The sequence below is a fragment of the Sitophilus oryzae genome, unplaced genomic scaffold (genome assembly GCF_002938485.1).
Source record: "Sitophilus oryzae breed Bouriz unplaced genomic scaffold, Soryzae_2.0 scaffold_935_pilon_pilon, whole genome shotgun sequence".
Lineage (NCBI taxonomy): Eukaryota > Metazoa > Arthropoda > Insecta > Coleoptera > Curculionidae > Sitophilus > Sitophilus oryzae.
In genome coordinates this window covers 1,461,295-1,476,134 of record NW_022147567.1, presented here as the reverse complement: position 1 = coordinate 1,476,134, position 14,840 = coordinate 1,461,295, and the positions used below count along the sequence as shown (strand labels likewise).

Genomic DNA, 14,840 nt, shown 5'->3' with positions numbered 1-14,840 from the left:
TCTCTTTTCCAAGCGAAAAACTGTACATATATTAATTTTTGAGTAAACAGGGGCGCAAGTAAATAATAAGTTGAAGTTAGAGGGGGAGAGGCGCGGTCAAACTCATTTTTTTTGTCAAAACCAAAAAAGCAATTTAAGTTTTAATCAAATCCACAAACTTAAAATTTTTTTTTCGCCCCGGCCTAATATACATGCATGAAGGAAATGATTAAAATCTGCACCGGACTAGATGCATATTTTCTGAAGCAAATCTTTCAATTTTGAAGCAAATGTTCCTGTTTATAAATATCAAAAACGCGAAACTTTTTCCTTTAGAACAACCTTTTCGATCCAAACCCGAACCTTTTCTTTCTTTTTGCTTATGAATAGAATGTGAAGTAAATGCTTCGATTTCAACAAGTAAAAGCAAATGCTCTTCTTTATGAATACGGCCTATGTGTGTTCCCCTTTCTTGAGTTATAACTAGTTTTTAACAAAAAATCTTTTATACCAAATATATATAAACTCAATTATACGAATATCCCTTATACTGACGGCTACCACAAATCAACACATTCGTTGGAACTTGTTTTGGAGAAAGTCTCACTTTTTTATTAATTTTTATTTAATAAATTATAGGGGGTAGGGGTAAGTAAATAAAAAGTTCGCTATATTTTTTTTAAATGATATTTAATGATTTTGATCTATGAAATAGAAGATGTAACTAAAAAACGTGAAAAAAATGCAAAGACGCAAGAATTTTGAATGCTTGGTTTGGTGTTGCAAATCTAAAGCTGATATTTTTGTACAAAGAGCAAGATCAAGACCAGTCTCACTTGTGAGTCCCTTATCACCATAGATTTAGGAAGAACAGATATCACATTATGCATTTTAACCCGATCAAACATTCGGAGGTTGACTACGTACTGTAAAAACCAACTGAGATAGAGACGGCGACATTGCCACATATCAAATTTGCGCCTATCTACTTAGTTTGATTTGCAGAAAAGGTGACTTTAAAACCTTCACCGGATATCAATAAATCTCAATTTCTTAATTAAATTAATAGTTTATTTTTAAAGAAGCATGCGTAATACTATGTTATTAACCAGAGGATATATGCGTTACTATTAAAGGACATGTTTACGTCTGTAACGTCTAGAACTATTGGCAACGTCGCTGCTAGTCTTCCAGAATGAAATGAGCCGTCCGTCCCACCACCCCTCGCGACGGCCCATGGTCCGTTATAGCGTACTACGTTTAGCTTACGGTGTGTTTGAAGTCGGAATCAAGTCCAAAGTGAACTTTTCAGTGTTTTTCAGTACTTTTTGTTTTTGTTTAATGTACTTTTGAATCTGCGAATTTTCAATATGGTACGACAGTGTCAAATGTGTGGACAAATAAGCTCCAATTACCCGAATTTGTCTTTCTACTGGTAGGTATTGTTTCCGCCGCGCCGTAATCGTACATAGGCGTCCAACAAGGGAGCCTCTCACAATTTCTTATTATCTTTGTTGAATTTTGATCTATTAAAACAAGAACGTAGTAGCCAGTGGTGAATTATAATTCGTCTCAATTACTACCTAACTGTTGTAGATCATAACAAATTTGAATATAAACGTTACATATGAAACTTTATTATAAGCCAGAAAGTGACATTTTTTTCTTAAAATTGCGTCCTATTTTGGTCATTATATACGATATTCTAAAGAATTTTGCTCAATAAATAAACAAGGTGTTTACCCGTCCTTTTTTTTACATTTATTGCTTTATTATATCTGCCCCTTCGGCCTTGTTTAGACAATTTTTTACCACCGTACAAATACATCTTCCTAGAGTTATTTGTACGGTGTTTCTTTTTTTAGAATGGGACGAACTGTAAATAATTCTTAGGCTACTAGTTTTATACATACCTATATGAGAGAGTTACCCAGGCCTCCAAAAAGCTTTTTTACCTATTACGTTTTTGGTTTTGTGATTTTTATTTCAATTTTTTACATAAGATGGGGCCATTGTAACGCACATTTCAAAATATTTTTATTGTCAACATACAGGGTGATTCAAACCACCAACACATATGCTTAATACAGTTCATGAAAGATTAGGACATTTAACTAAAAATTTGATTATCTGATGAAGCTCCCTTTAAAAGTAATGGATTTGTAAATAAACGTAATAGGTATTCATTATTATTCGACAGAATACATATACAATTTTATATACTAATTCATTATAATAATATAATAATTACATATGTAATTATATTCCTGTAGATTCAGTGAAAGTTCCGCCTTCAGAGTCGGGCTCTTATGGCCAAAATATGAATATAAACTAATGCAGTTTTGCTAAACAAATACTTGGGTAATTAATAGATCAAATGACTTTACCTTAAGGAAATTTGATCCTAATTACACGAACAGTTTTGTCCGAAGTATTACATAATTTCTCGTACACATACATTATTAGTCTCGTGTAGCGAGATCCGCTGACAAGTTTAAATATTAGAAAAAAAACACATCCCTACTCTACTGCCTTATCCCTAGTCTCCTGTCATCGTAGCGTCATTCAGTTTAAAGACCTCTGATAGCCTTTTGGGTGGGAATTGTACTTACTAGAATTTTTACATAAGATGGGGGGCCATTGTGCCTACTTTCATTTTCAAAATATTTGTCAACATACAGGGTGATTCAAACCGCAACACATATGCTTAATACAGTTCATGAAGATTAGGACATTTAACTAAAATTTGATTATCTGATGAAGCTCCTTTAAAAGTAATGGATTTGTAAATAAACGTAATAGGTATTCATTATTATTCGACAGAAATCCCATACTGTAGCACACAGATTTTATACTTTTAATGATAAATGCCTTCTATTGCGAGACTAAAAAGGCAATTGCCTCGTATCAGAACCATCATAATACAAGAAGAAGACCGAAAGAGAGAGAGAGAAATCTTGTTCTATATTTTCAAAAAAACACAATTTTCTCATTAAATATTGATTTTAGGTATAGGAAGTTATTAATAATACAAGATTAAACAACTATTACTCAGTACTTCACAGAAAGCGCTATCGGTGCGAACTAACTAAATCGTTACTAATTAGGTACTAATTTTGAAAAGTTCTTTTAAGATAAAAAAAAGGTAAAACTAAAACCTAAACTATCATTTTGATTAAACGGGAAGTTCTAATTAATGTTGCCTATTCTAAACAAGAAAAATTTATTTATAAGTTAAGTTTATAACATTCCCTAATTAAATTTGGGCGAAAAGAGAAATATTTCTGTTTGCTGTAGGTAATTTTCTCAGGGAAAATACGTAAATAAAAATGACTTTTAAGTCAAAAAAGTCAAAAGGACAAGAATTATTCCAAAAAAGGACAGGTGGCAACCCTAGGTATTTCTGGAATGGAAATTTAATGGCAAATCTACAACTTTAGTTTGAAAATATGTTCCGGCCATCTATGTTTACAAAAATGTCTAAAATGTGCTTTATCATTGCCTCCATATTCTGAAAAAAATTGAAAGAAAAATCACCAACCACAAACCTAATATAGAACTGTTTCGGAAGCCTGAGTCACCCTGTAAATATTCAAAAGTAACTGAAAGTTTATATAGAATTAACTGAAAGTTTAAATTGAAAATCGACGTTGGGCGATTTTCGAAAACTACTAACGTTTCAACATAAGTATATGTGGGATATTAATTATATTATTATATTGAACCTTATAACAAAACTCACCTGACGGAAAAGTGTTAATGTAGTATATTAATATGGAGTAAACATTTTACTAATTACTTTACTTTTACTTTACTAATTAAATTCGTTCCAAAAAACGATACGCCACTGGCCATTAGAACAATCCAAATGAGCCTAGTTGCCGGGGTCGGAAATTTTAGACTTCTCTGTCTCTTCTGTCCTTGTTTGACACATTGGAATGTTTGATACACTACCAACGAGTATTTATGAATGAGATGTTCGGTCTATATTTATAATGTCTTTGCTTATCACACTTGTCCTGAAGTAAACTTAAAGATTTTTACTAACGATTAACCTACTACCGTTGTCAATCAACGCTACTACATAGTACTTTCTAATTTTCAAATAGCTATAAAATTATAATGAATTGCATTTTGACAGAAGATTACACAAGTAAGCATGATTTATTTTCATTTAAATCTATAACATTTATTTTTCGTAATAACCATTAATGAAAATTTCAAGCCCATGTAATTAAAAAATTACAACATTTTTTATACATTTTACAACTTTAAAATTAGGCAATACAATTTTAACGAAAAATTGTAAATTTATTAGTGCTTAATCATTTGAAAGGTATAGATTTGAGATAGATACCATAGAGCAGAGTTTAAATACATATTATTGGTTCTAAAGCATACATAAAGGTATCGATACTGTTGAAAATCGCTTAACAACGGGCTTCTCTAAGGAAGACATTGAAAATCAAATGCAGACCTTTATATTTTGACTTTAACAGCTACATATGCATATATACATAACAGCTACATATACAATTTTATATACTAATTCATTATAATATTAATAATAACATATTGTAATTATATTCCTGTAGATTCAGTGAAAAGTCTCCGCCTTCAGAGTCGGGCTCTTATGGCAAAATATGAATATAAACTAATGCAGTTTTTAAACAAATACTTGGGTAATTAATAGATCAAATGACTTACCTTAAGGAAATTTGATCCTAATTACACGAACAGTTTTGTCCGAAGTATTACATAATTTCTTACACATAGAGTATTAGTCTCGTGTAGCGAGATCCGTACGACAAGTTTAAATATTAGAAAAAAAACGCACATCCCTACTCTACTGCCCATCCCTAGTCTCCTGTCATCGTAGCGTCATTCAGTTTAAAGACCTCTGATAGCCTTTGGGTGGGAATTGTACTTATAAATTTGGGGATTGGGTTATGTAATACTTCGGACAAAACTGTTCGTGTGAAATAAGATCAAATTTCCTTAAAAGGTAAGTCGATCTGATCAATTAGCACTTCTAGTTTGTCCTCGTATTACATAATTTCTTACACATAGAGTAGCTGTTTAAAGACTTAAATAAGGCTATCAAAGTAATGCAGAACAAATTTATTTTTATATATCAAATTACATAGAGAAAAAACCCATTTTAAATCGAAAAAACTCTTCGAATTAAAAAAAAACATTAAAACCTATAATATTAAATTCAAGTGGTAAACTTATGAATATAATAACATTTTTGTATTGTAATAACATAATAATGGCAACCAAATAAAATAAAAGTAATAAAGGATATATATTAATATATCCTAACATATGAATGAATATTCAGAAATACTGAAAAAAGAGTTCATTCAAGAATTTACGTTAGACCCTTTCAATAATCCTCTAGCAAAAAGGTCTGGAGGGACAGCTAGAGGTCGGTTATAAAACCTGTTAAATGTTGCTGATTTTTCTGTCCATCCAGCTCTCTTCCGAATTTCCTCTACACTCACACCCCCTCTGTTAGCAGCTGACGTAGCAGCATGTCTGACACTGTGTCCTGAATATTGCTCTGTGCTTATTCCACTCATTTTTAAGGTGTGTTTTATCCACCTGCTTATGGTCTGGCTACTTGCTGCATGAAAAGGCCTTTTGTGTGTTAAAATAAGTGTATCATACCCTTCTTCCCGAAATGATTTTGTTTTTTCGATGTAAAAGAGTATGCAAGTTGCCAAACACAATTCTGGCTTGTCCAAGAAGAACGGAATTTTGAGAACAGGTTGTTGTCGATTCTTACCACTGGATTTTATTCTATCTGGAATGAGAATCTCCAGCCTATCCTCAAATCTAATGATGTTGTGAATTTTTATTTTTGATAGAGTTTGAACCCTGTGCGCTGAGATGAGTGCTAGTAGGGTTACTAATTTATAAGACAATTGCTCTAAAGTTAAACGGTCTAAAGGAACTAATTTTTCCAAGAATGATAAAACAGGATACGGATCCCATGTCGTATCATACTTTGGTTTTGGTGGGTTTTGATTATATATTCCTTTCAGGTATCTTTTTATGAGGGGTTCATCAGTGCTAGAAATAGGAAGTATGAAAGACAAAGCTGCTTTGCAGCTGTTTACGGCCGAGAAAGATTTCCCACTTTGCGCTTGTTTATTTAAAAAATTTATGAAGTGGCTTAAGGAGTAAACCCACGGGTCATGGTGTGCCTCTATGCAAAAAACCCACCATCTTTTGAACCAACCATCATAATGCTTCATAGTCGACTCTGATACCGAGGAGACTATTCCTTGAATGGCTTCTTCAGGGAACGACCTTTTCGAAAACGCAACCCTGATAAATGAGCTGCTACCAGGGTAGTGTCTCTCCATAATGGATGTGGTTTTCTGAAAGGAGATAAAATAAGGTTCCTTCGTGGTTTAAAATAAATCGGTTTTGCTATCATAAGATTTCGAAACAACGGGAACCAGGGTTGTGCGGGCCACAAGGGTACTACCACAATTCCCGTTGCGCAATCTGTTACAATTTTATTTAGCATTTTTAAGATCATCGAAAAAGGTGGAAACGCATAGAAAAAATAATTTGTCCAGCTTATTGTAAAACTGTCTACATCCACCGACCCTGGGTCTGGCTTCCAAGAGATATATCTTTTGCATTTTTTATTTAGCTCAGTGGCAAATAAGTCAATTTCAGGATAGCCAAATTTATTACAAATTTTTTGAAAAGCGATATTACTCAATTCATATTCAGTATCAATCTTTTTGCATCGTGATTCTAAATCTGCCTCTATATTATCTTTGGTGTTGATATACGATGCAAACAACGAAAACCGTTTCTTTTCGCAAAATTGCCAAATGTCTTTAGTTACTTTGTGCAATTTTTTGTATTTAACTCCCCCCATTTTGTTAATAAAAGATATGGCTGTAACGTTATCAATTCTGAATAGAATGCTAATGTTCACTTGGTGTTTTGTAAAAGATTTTAAGGCATTGTAAGCTGCTAATAATTCTAGATAATTAATATGCATTTGTATTTCCTGGCTATTCCAGAACCCATGAATATTCACGCCATTGCAGCTAGCTCCCCACCCAATTTTTGAAGCATCTGAAAAAATTACAATGTCGTATGTCCCTTTCATAATTGGATTAAAAGAATGTTTTACGTTATTACACCACCAACGTAGTTCGGTTTTCACTTTTGCACTAAGCAGCATGTATTTATTATAACTGTGTTTTGTTTTAAGAAAATTAATTTTTTCCCGCTCCAAAATTTTTGTGTAAAGCCAGCCATACCTAACAGCAGGGCAAGCAGCTGTAAGAACACCTATTAACTTTGCAAATTCCCTAATTGTGCAGCGAGACTGTGATAACATTTTATTTATATTTTCTATAATCTTTTGACGTTTATTTTGAGGAAGGGAAACAGTCATATTTTCCGAGTTAAAAATAAAACCTAAATATGTACACTCTGTGCTTGGTGTTAATTGACTTTTATTAAAGTTTACTATGAAACCTAATTGTTGTAATATAGATACGGTTTTGTTTACATCTTCAACACCTTGTTTTATGGATGAACTTATTATTAAGATATCATCTAAATAGCATATACAAATAATGCCTTCGGTTCGTAATTTCATTAAAATAGGTTTCATAATTTTTGTGAATATATAGGGTGCTATGCTTAGCCCAAATGGGAGACAATTAAATTGGTAGAGTTGGTTTTCAAATACAAATCTTAAAAATTTTCTGTGTTCTGAATGTATGGGAATAAGGAAATACGCATCCTTTAAGTCAATACAAGTAAATAGGCAATTAGGGTACAATAACTTTAACACCGTGCGATAGTCCTCTAGTTTAAAGTGTGGAGGGTTGAAACAAAATTCATTTAGATGTTTCAGATTAAGTATAAAACGGAACTGTCCGTTTGATTTTTCTCGTAAAAAATATGGAGAAATAAATTGGTTCTTTGTATGCCTGCATGGTGTTACCGCCCCAACACTTAAAAGACATTTTAAGCTATCTAAAATGTTTTTCCCTGGGTTTTTCAACATATTTTTACAACTATTTTGAAAGGGTTGTTGTAAAAATTGTAGTTTTAACCCTTGTATCCAGCTTAAAACTAGAGGATTATCTGTTAGGGTTCTCCACTCATTTATAAAACTCTTAAGTCTACCAGCATATTTCTGACTTGCTATATCTACCTCTAAGGTTGGAATCGGGATGGTGTGTAAGTTTCCGGTTTCCGACGCACAAGGCGGCTTCTCTGATCCTTCCTGATTGTCTTCTGGTCCTGATACTTCCCTTTCTGTTTGAATTTCGATTTGTTCCAAGGGCGCTTGTAGTTTTTTGACTGGAATTTCTGTTTCGGGTTGGCAATCTTTAATTCCAAGGAGGTTTTCTTTAACTCTTTCGTAGATTTCAACTGATCTGCAAATTTTTGTCCAAAGAGGAGTTCATCAATAGGGAACTGCTCTATGGATTTACGTATGGTAGGGTTTACTTTTGGAAGAATAATGTGTCGTCTGTGGCTTGATAAGCTGTGGTGTACGTTTGTCAGCAATTTTGCTGCATTGGCAATATGCTTTAGAAGATCCTTGGATTCTTCAGAGGGCTGTGAAAAGAGCTTATCTAGAGGTATTGCTAGAGCTGAGATTGCCGCTCCTAGCTCGTCTTGGGTACGCCCTAAGAAAGCGTCTTGTCTGAGAACGCTTTCTTCCATTGTGGACTGTATTTCCACATTGAGTCTAGGGGCAGCTAATAATTTGCAATTGCCTACAATTGGATATATATCCATAATTTTTTTCTTTTCATCCCGTTCAATACCAGATTTTAGAAAGTCTTCCCACCTAGATGCTATCTCTATATGGATATCCTCAGCATAAGAAATATCGGCCTTACGTTTAGAGCCTAACAGGTCTAAGGCGTCATTATCTGGTACTGGCAATGGGTTATTTTGGATGTCGGGCTCTCCCCCCCTTTCCTGAAGGGATAACTCACCCTTTTCCATATCACAGTCTAAAGGCGCCTCCTCACTGGAGGAGGATGTCGAACTCGATGAAGTATCCGAGCCTATATCTCTTTGTTTACTAGATTTTTATAATAAACCCTATGACAACTGCGTCAGGGTTGTATTTGAACCAGTGATTGTTTGAAGCTACTGAGCTTCACTAATATGCCATAAAATAATATGCCCATAAATATATGTAGCCTCAGACATCTGAGTTTATCTTATGAAGTAACAATCACTTTCTACTGCTAAATTGCATATTTAGCAGAAATGTGTGGCTACAGAGCCCCAATACGAATAAGCAGTTTAAAAATAAAGAGATATAAAATATTCGTATGCAAACTCAGACATCTGAGTGCATATTATACAGCAATATTCACTTTTTGTTGCTAAATAGCATTTTTGACAGAAGTGTATGGCTACGGAGCCACACTACAAAAAGGCAATTTAAAAATGATGCCTATGTAATTTTGATATGCAGACTCAGACATCTGAGTGCATATCATAGAGCACGTTCACTTTTAATTACTATATAGCATTTTTGGCCGAAGTTTTTGAGCCTCACTACGTGCATATGTAATATTAATATGCAGTCTCAGACATCTGAGTGCATATAATAAAACAACATTCAATTTTACATTTTTTTTTTTTTAATTTGATCACTGGACCAGTATGTAGTTTATGTACCTCTTTTGTCATCTGGTTGACCACTGTGTAGAACCCATTATTATAGACAACCAGTCATACGGGATATAACAAAATGAAGAATGGTGGTGTTTGTGTTTATCTTAACCGATAGAGCCGAAAACAGTTTCGACTTTTTGGGCGTTATTAATTACTTTGCCCACAACACATAATTATGTTGTAAAACTTCGGAATTGTGCCCTGTTCTTCGAGAAATATTTCTTCAAATTCTACTTACTACTGCTTGAAGATGATTCCAGTGCTCTCCGTAGTTTATCCAGCAGTCTCTTCTTTGATTTCTTGTCCCTTTTGCGGTTTTTCGAGCGCCCCATTATCACTAAATTTCACTAATTTATCACTGCGTCTCCCGATCGTACGTATTTCGCAACGACAAAACTAAGAATGACGCTACGATGACAGGAGACTAGGGATGGGCAGTAGAGTAGGGATGTGCGTTTTTTTTCTAATATTTAAACTTGTCGTACGGATCTCGCTACACGAGACTAATACTCTATGTGTAAGAAATTATGTAATACGAGGACAAAACTGTGAAGTGTAATTACTTCCGAATATATCGTAACCGTATCAAGAAGGAAAAAACTTATGAGCAGCTATTGGTAAAATTAAAAGAGAGATGCTGATACCACAAAGTAAATGTGTATTTTGTTTGATGATATTTGACAATTTGGTGCTACCAAATTTAAAAAAGTACAAAATTCTCAAATAATTTAACCAATTCCCAGGTTCAAGCATTTTAATAAGTTCACATGAGAAAAACTGGCTTCTTTTCAAAAGTCTTTGACCACTTTCTTCGTTTCTTTTTAATATTTTTAGATTTCGTGGGCTAATGCCACTGCTACTGCACTAAAGTAAATTCAACCCCAAGATGCACCAAACGTAAACAGAGACATGAGGCAAGCACGTGAACAGGAACGCTGTAGTAATATAACCAGGACCGCACTAAGGTCGGATATTTCAAATCATAAAATTATTATGTATATTTTTATGATCTTTTTTTACTATTGTTTATATTTTATGATGGAAATTTTTATTATATAATTGGGTAATTATTGGGAAAACTGGAAATCGTCCTATTTTCACCAAAATTGGTATACACCCTATTTTGAGGTCGTAGATTACGAATCTGACCAAACCTAACCAACCAGCGGTCACTTACCGTTTTTCAGAAAAACGGAAAATAATTTCAACATTGAATTTTTCTTTATTTCACCCCTATAAAGTAATAATTTCACTATACTTATTATATCATAGTTTAATCTAAAAGCCACGCTTGATTAAGGATTGAAAAATGTCCAAAATTTTACTGAAAAACACTTTTCTTAACAAAATAACAAAGAAAATTGAGATCAGATGGAAGTTTAACATTTCATATATTCTTCTTTCTCTCTCCTATGTAATGAGAGAGACAAATATTTGAATTTTTTCGGGTGATTAGGGATTTTAAATAAATTACCTATTATGAGATCTGACAATAGTTAAATATACCTATATCCACAAAGTTACGCGGAAGAGTTTTATTATATTGCTTTCAACTTCTATGCTTAGGGGATTGATATTTTTATGTTATATTATATTTTATATTAAAAAAAGATTAAACCCCTTCGCAAAGAAGTTATATAAAGACTATTTATAAGCACGAAGTTGCATGAAAGAGTTTTGATTGCATTGGTTTCAACTTCTTTGCGGAGGGGGTTAATCTTATTTTATACAATATAACAAAAAAAGATTAACACCCTCCGCATAGAAATTGTAACCAATGCAAATAAAACCTGATAAAACTCTTTCGTGCCACTTCGTGGTTATAAATAGTCAGATCTCGTTGGTAAAATAGCGGTTATTATGTTTATCCCAGAATGAGCAAAAAAAACACGCTAAATTTACGTTCAGCATTGGCAACGTTGCTTTAAATGCCAGAAACACAACCCAACATTTTCAGTTTGTTTACAAATTTATTTTAGCAAATTTTCCTCTATTATGCATAGAATTGGTTAAAAAAGTAACAGAAAATAGCAAAAACCTCATTGTTTATTGAATACCTAACAAAATATGTGCTAGAAAACCTTAAAAATATGAAAAATTAAGTAAAATTCTACGTTGAAACTATTTTCCGTTTTTCTGAAAAACGGTAAGAGACCGCCAGGAAAAATGTTCAGATTCGTAATCTACGACCTCAAAATAGGGTGTATACCAATTTTGGTGAAAATCAGACGATTTCCAGTTTTCTCAATAATTACCTTTAATTATTATCAAACTACATATAATTAGTGAAATAAAGTGATGGGAAGGGGGCGGGAATATTAAAATATTACATTACACTTTGGCACGACCGATTTTAACAAATTTGGTGTTTTTTAAAAGGGCTTAATTTGTCCTTTAAAATAATTATCTCTTTATTTGGTACTACTGATTTTTTTTATTTCCATTATTGACAGCAATATCTGAATATCGGTATAAATAGGTATCTATTTCTATAATACTATTTGCAAAAAATGTAATAATGTAAACGTTTTTACATCATTTAAAAGACCAATTGCATTATAACATAATTTAATACATTTTAGTTGACAAAAACAGCACTTAGTTTTAACTTGCTTTCGTAGCCTGCTGTATTATCCGTTTTAAAGTATAACGACATTTTTTTTGAAAAACTAGTCAAATAAAAACTTCTATTTTTAAACATAACATTTATTAACATTAGATTTACAAAATTTATAATTTTATTAACATTTACAAAATAATAATTTTATATAAAATATATAACTTTTGACTTTTTGTAGTAGGTACGTGTGTACTAATTGTAAAAATATTTTATGCAAACATGAATATTATTTTCTCTATTTGTAACTTGTAACTTGTACGAAGTGATCAACAATTATAATTGAAATAGTTGACCGTCCTGATTTTAATCGCTTGGTTGGGAATAAATTTAAAAAGCATTTTTATTTTATCAAATAGTATTCCTTAACGCGCTATGCAAGCCGACCCTGTAAAAAATCTCAACCTCCTACCTCAACGGCTCTATGGCTGGCCGGCAAATCAGGGTAGATTTCGCCGCTGGCTCTCGCCTGACACGTGCTGATCACGCACTGTGCATTTGTTTATACTGGTGCATTTTGAATTTGAATACAGTTTAAGATATTACTTACTTACTGCCATTACTCGCTGACGAGTATTTGACACGCATCAGAAGATGGTTGCGCAAGACGTTTCCTGTCATGAGCTTTTATGTGACTGAAAAGCCCGATACGTGATGTTATCTCTCTTCCGCACTCCGGACATTCAAAAATCTCATTACTGTGTTGCCTCTTTACTTTTTGGTTGTCGTTATTAACTGAATTTACAATTCTCCTCCATTGCGTTCTATTGCGCGCTGCTTCCTCCCACTGTTGCTGCATACTTATCCCCTTAGTTTTCATGAAAAACATCCTTGTATCTTTTGAGTTGTCCACCCGGTTTCCTCTTACCCTCTACAAGTTCACCGTAAAGAAGAGATTTCGGTAGGCAGTTTTCTTGCATCCTGCATACGTGGCCAGCCCATCTTAAACGAGATTTAGTAATCATGACTTCAGCGCTCTCGCAACTTGCTTTTTCAAGGACTGATACGTTTGAGACATGGTGGTACCATTTGATTCTTAACAGTTGTCTAAGGTGTCTCTGTTGTAACTTGTTTAATGCGCTCGTGTGCCGGCGGTACGGCACCCAGGTTTCGCTTCCATATAACATGGTGGGGAGTATTACTGCTCGATACACTGCAAGTTTCGTTTTTGTCTTTTCTTCTGTCTTTTAATTTCCAGAATGCTCTTGATGCGCTGCTGATTCTGTGCTGAATTTCAGAGTCGATATTTGCCTTTTCCGAAATCAAACTGCCGAGGTAATTAAATTCCGATACATATTCCAATAGTTCTTCTCCGAATTTTATAGCGCTGTTATGATTTTCCGGGGGAGTGCACATGATTTTAGTTTTATCGATGTTCAGTTTAAGGCCCAAAGTCTCGTATGCCCAGGTATGTGTTCAGCATTTCCTGTAATTGCTGTAACGTATTTGCAACTAGAGCACAGTCATCAGCGTATTGGAGTTCTGTAATGAATTTTATACGTGTTTTTGCCCTGAGTCTTTTTATGTTGAACAGACCGCCGTCATACCTGTATCTAACACCCATTCCTTTTTCCTGCAGTTTGCTGTCCACTATAATAGAGAGCGCTGCCATGAATATGTTGAATAGGAGAGGAGCTAGTACACATCCCTGCCTAACTCCTGTATTTGTCAGGAAGGGATCGCTCAGTGATCCATGATGTGACACTCTCGACTTGTTGTTTTTATGGAGGCTTTTACACACAGTAAGAAACTTGTTGGGCACTCCGAACTTTTGCATAATTACCCAAAGTGCATCTCTGTTTACAGTTACTTTTCTGAGTCGAAGGCTTTCGTGTGGTCGATGAATGCAACATACAGTTTACTCTGCTGTTCCTTTACTTTTTCCTGTAGTTGGCGGACGGAGAATATGGAATCAACGGTACCGCGGTTGGTGCGAAAGCCCGTTTGCGATTCTGGGAGGATTTTTTCTATATGTCGGTGAAGGCGGTTTGACATAATTTTTGCGAGAACTTTTCCTCCGATAACCAGTAGTGAAATTCCTCGGTAGTTTCCACAATCTGATGCACTTCCTTTGTTCTTAAATATATTAACTATATTCGCATTGCGAAAGTCCTGAGGTACCTCTCCGCGTTCCCATACGACATCGAAGAAAGCCTTAAGATGACCAATAAGTTCTTCACTTGTACACTTATAGATTTCCGCTGGAATCGAGTCACAGCCAGCCGATTTGTTGTTTTTAAGTTGTTTTATGGAGGTCTTTATTTCCTGTTCCGTTATTGGGATCTAATACATCGATGCTGTTGTACTGAGGTATTATGTTTAGTGCTTGCATATTGGGGATGTTGTCTTGGTTAAGGATATGGCTGTAATGCTCTTTCCGGCGATTTCTGATTTGCTCTTCCTCTTTTAGAAGTTCACAGTTTTGTGCCTTGATTGGGCAGCTTACGTTCTTAGTTGGGCCGTATACTTCTCTTACAGCCTCGAAGAATTTACGATAGTCGTGATGCGCGGCGTACTCTTGAATCTGATTTGCTTTTTGTGACCACCAGTT

The 14,840-nt window shown here is 34.2% G+C and overlaps 2 protein-coding genes across 5 annotated transcripts in view; both read right to left on the bottom strand.

Annotated features, from left to right (window-relative positions):
- LOC115890863 (tyrosine-protein kinase Src64B-like) overlaps window positions 1-14,840 on the bottom strand; it is a 220,530-nt gene that overhangs the window by 142,175 nt on the left and 63,515 nt on the right. The window lies entirely within an intron of this gene.
- Window positions 5,115-10,117, bottom strand: LOC115890864. Of its 3 annotated transcripts, none has more exons than XM_030911216.1 (2): window positions 9,911-10,117; window positions 5,115-9,050 (listed from the first exon to the last, which is right to left on the bottom strand). In XM_030911216.1, exon 2 carries the CDS (start codon window positions 6,351-6,353, stop codon window positions 5,346-5,348), a length of 1,008 nt encoding a protein of 335 aa, XP_030767076.1. In that variant the 5' UTR covers window positions 6,354-9,050; window positions 9,911-10,117; the 3' UTR covers window positions 5,115-5,345. The 3 variants fall into 2 exon arrangements, with proteins under 3 accessions (XP_030767076.1, XP_030767079.1, XP_030767078.1); XM_030911218.1 differs by having other exon boundaries at window positions 5,115-6,368.

Excerpts from the sequence above, each read along its gene's own strand:
- LOC115890864 (XM_030911216.1), bottom strand. The coding sequence starts at position 6,353 with ATGGAGAGACACTACCCTGGTAGCAGCTCATTTATCAGGGTTGCGTTT.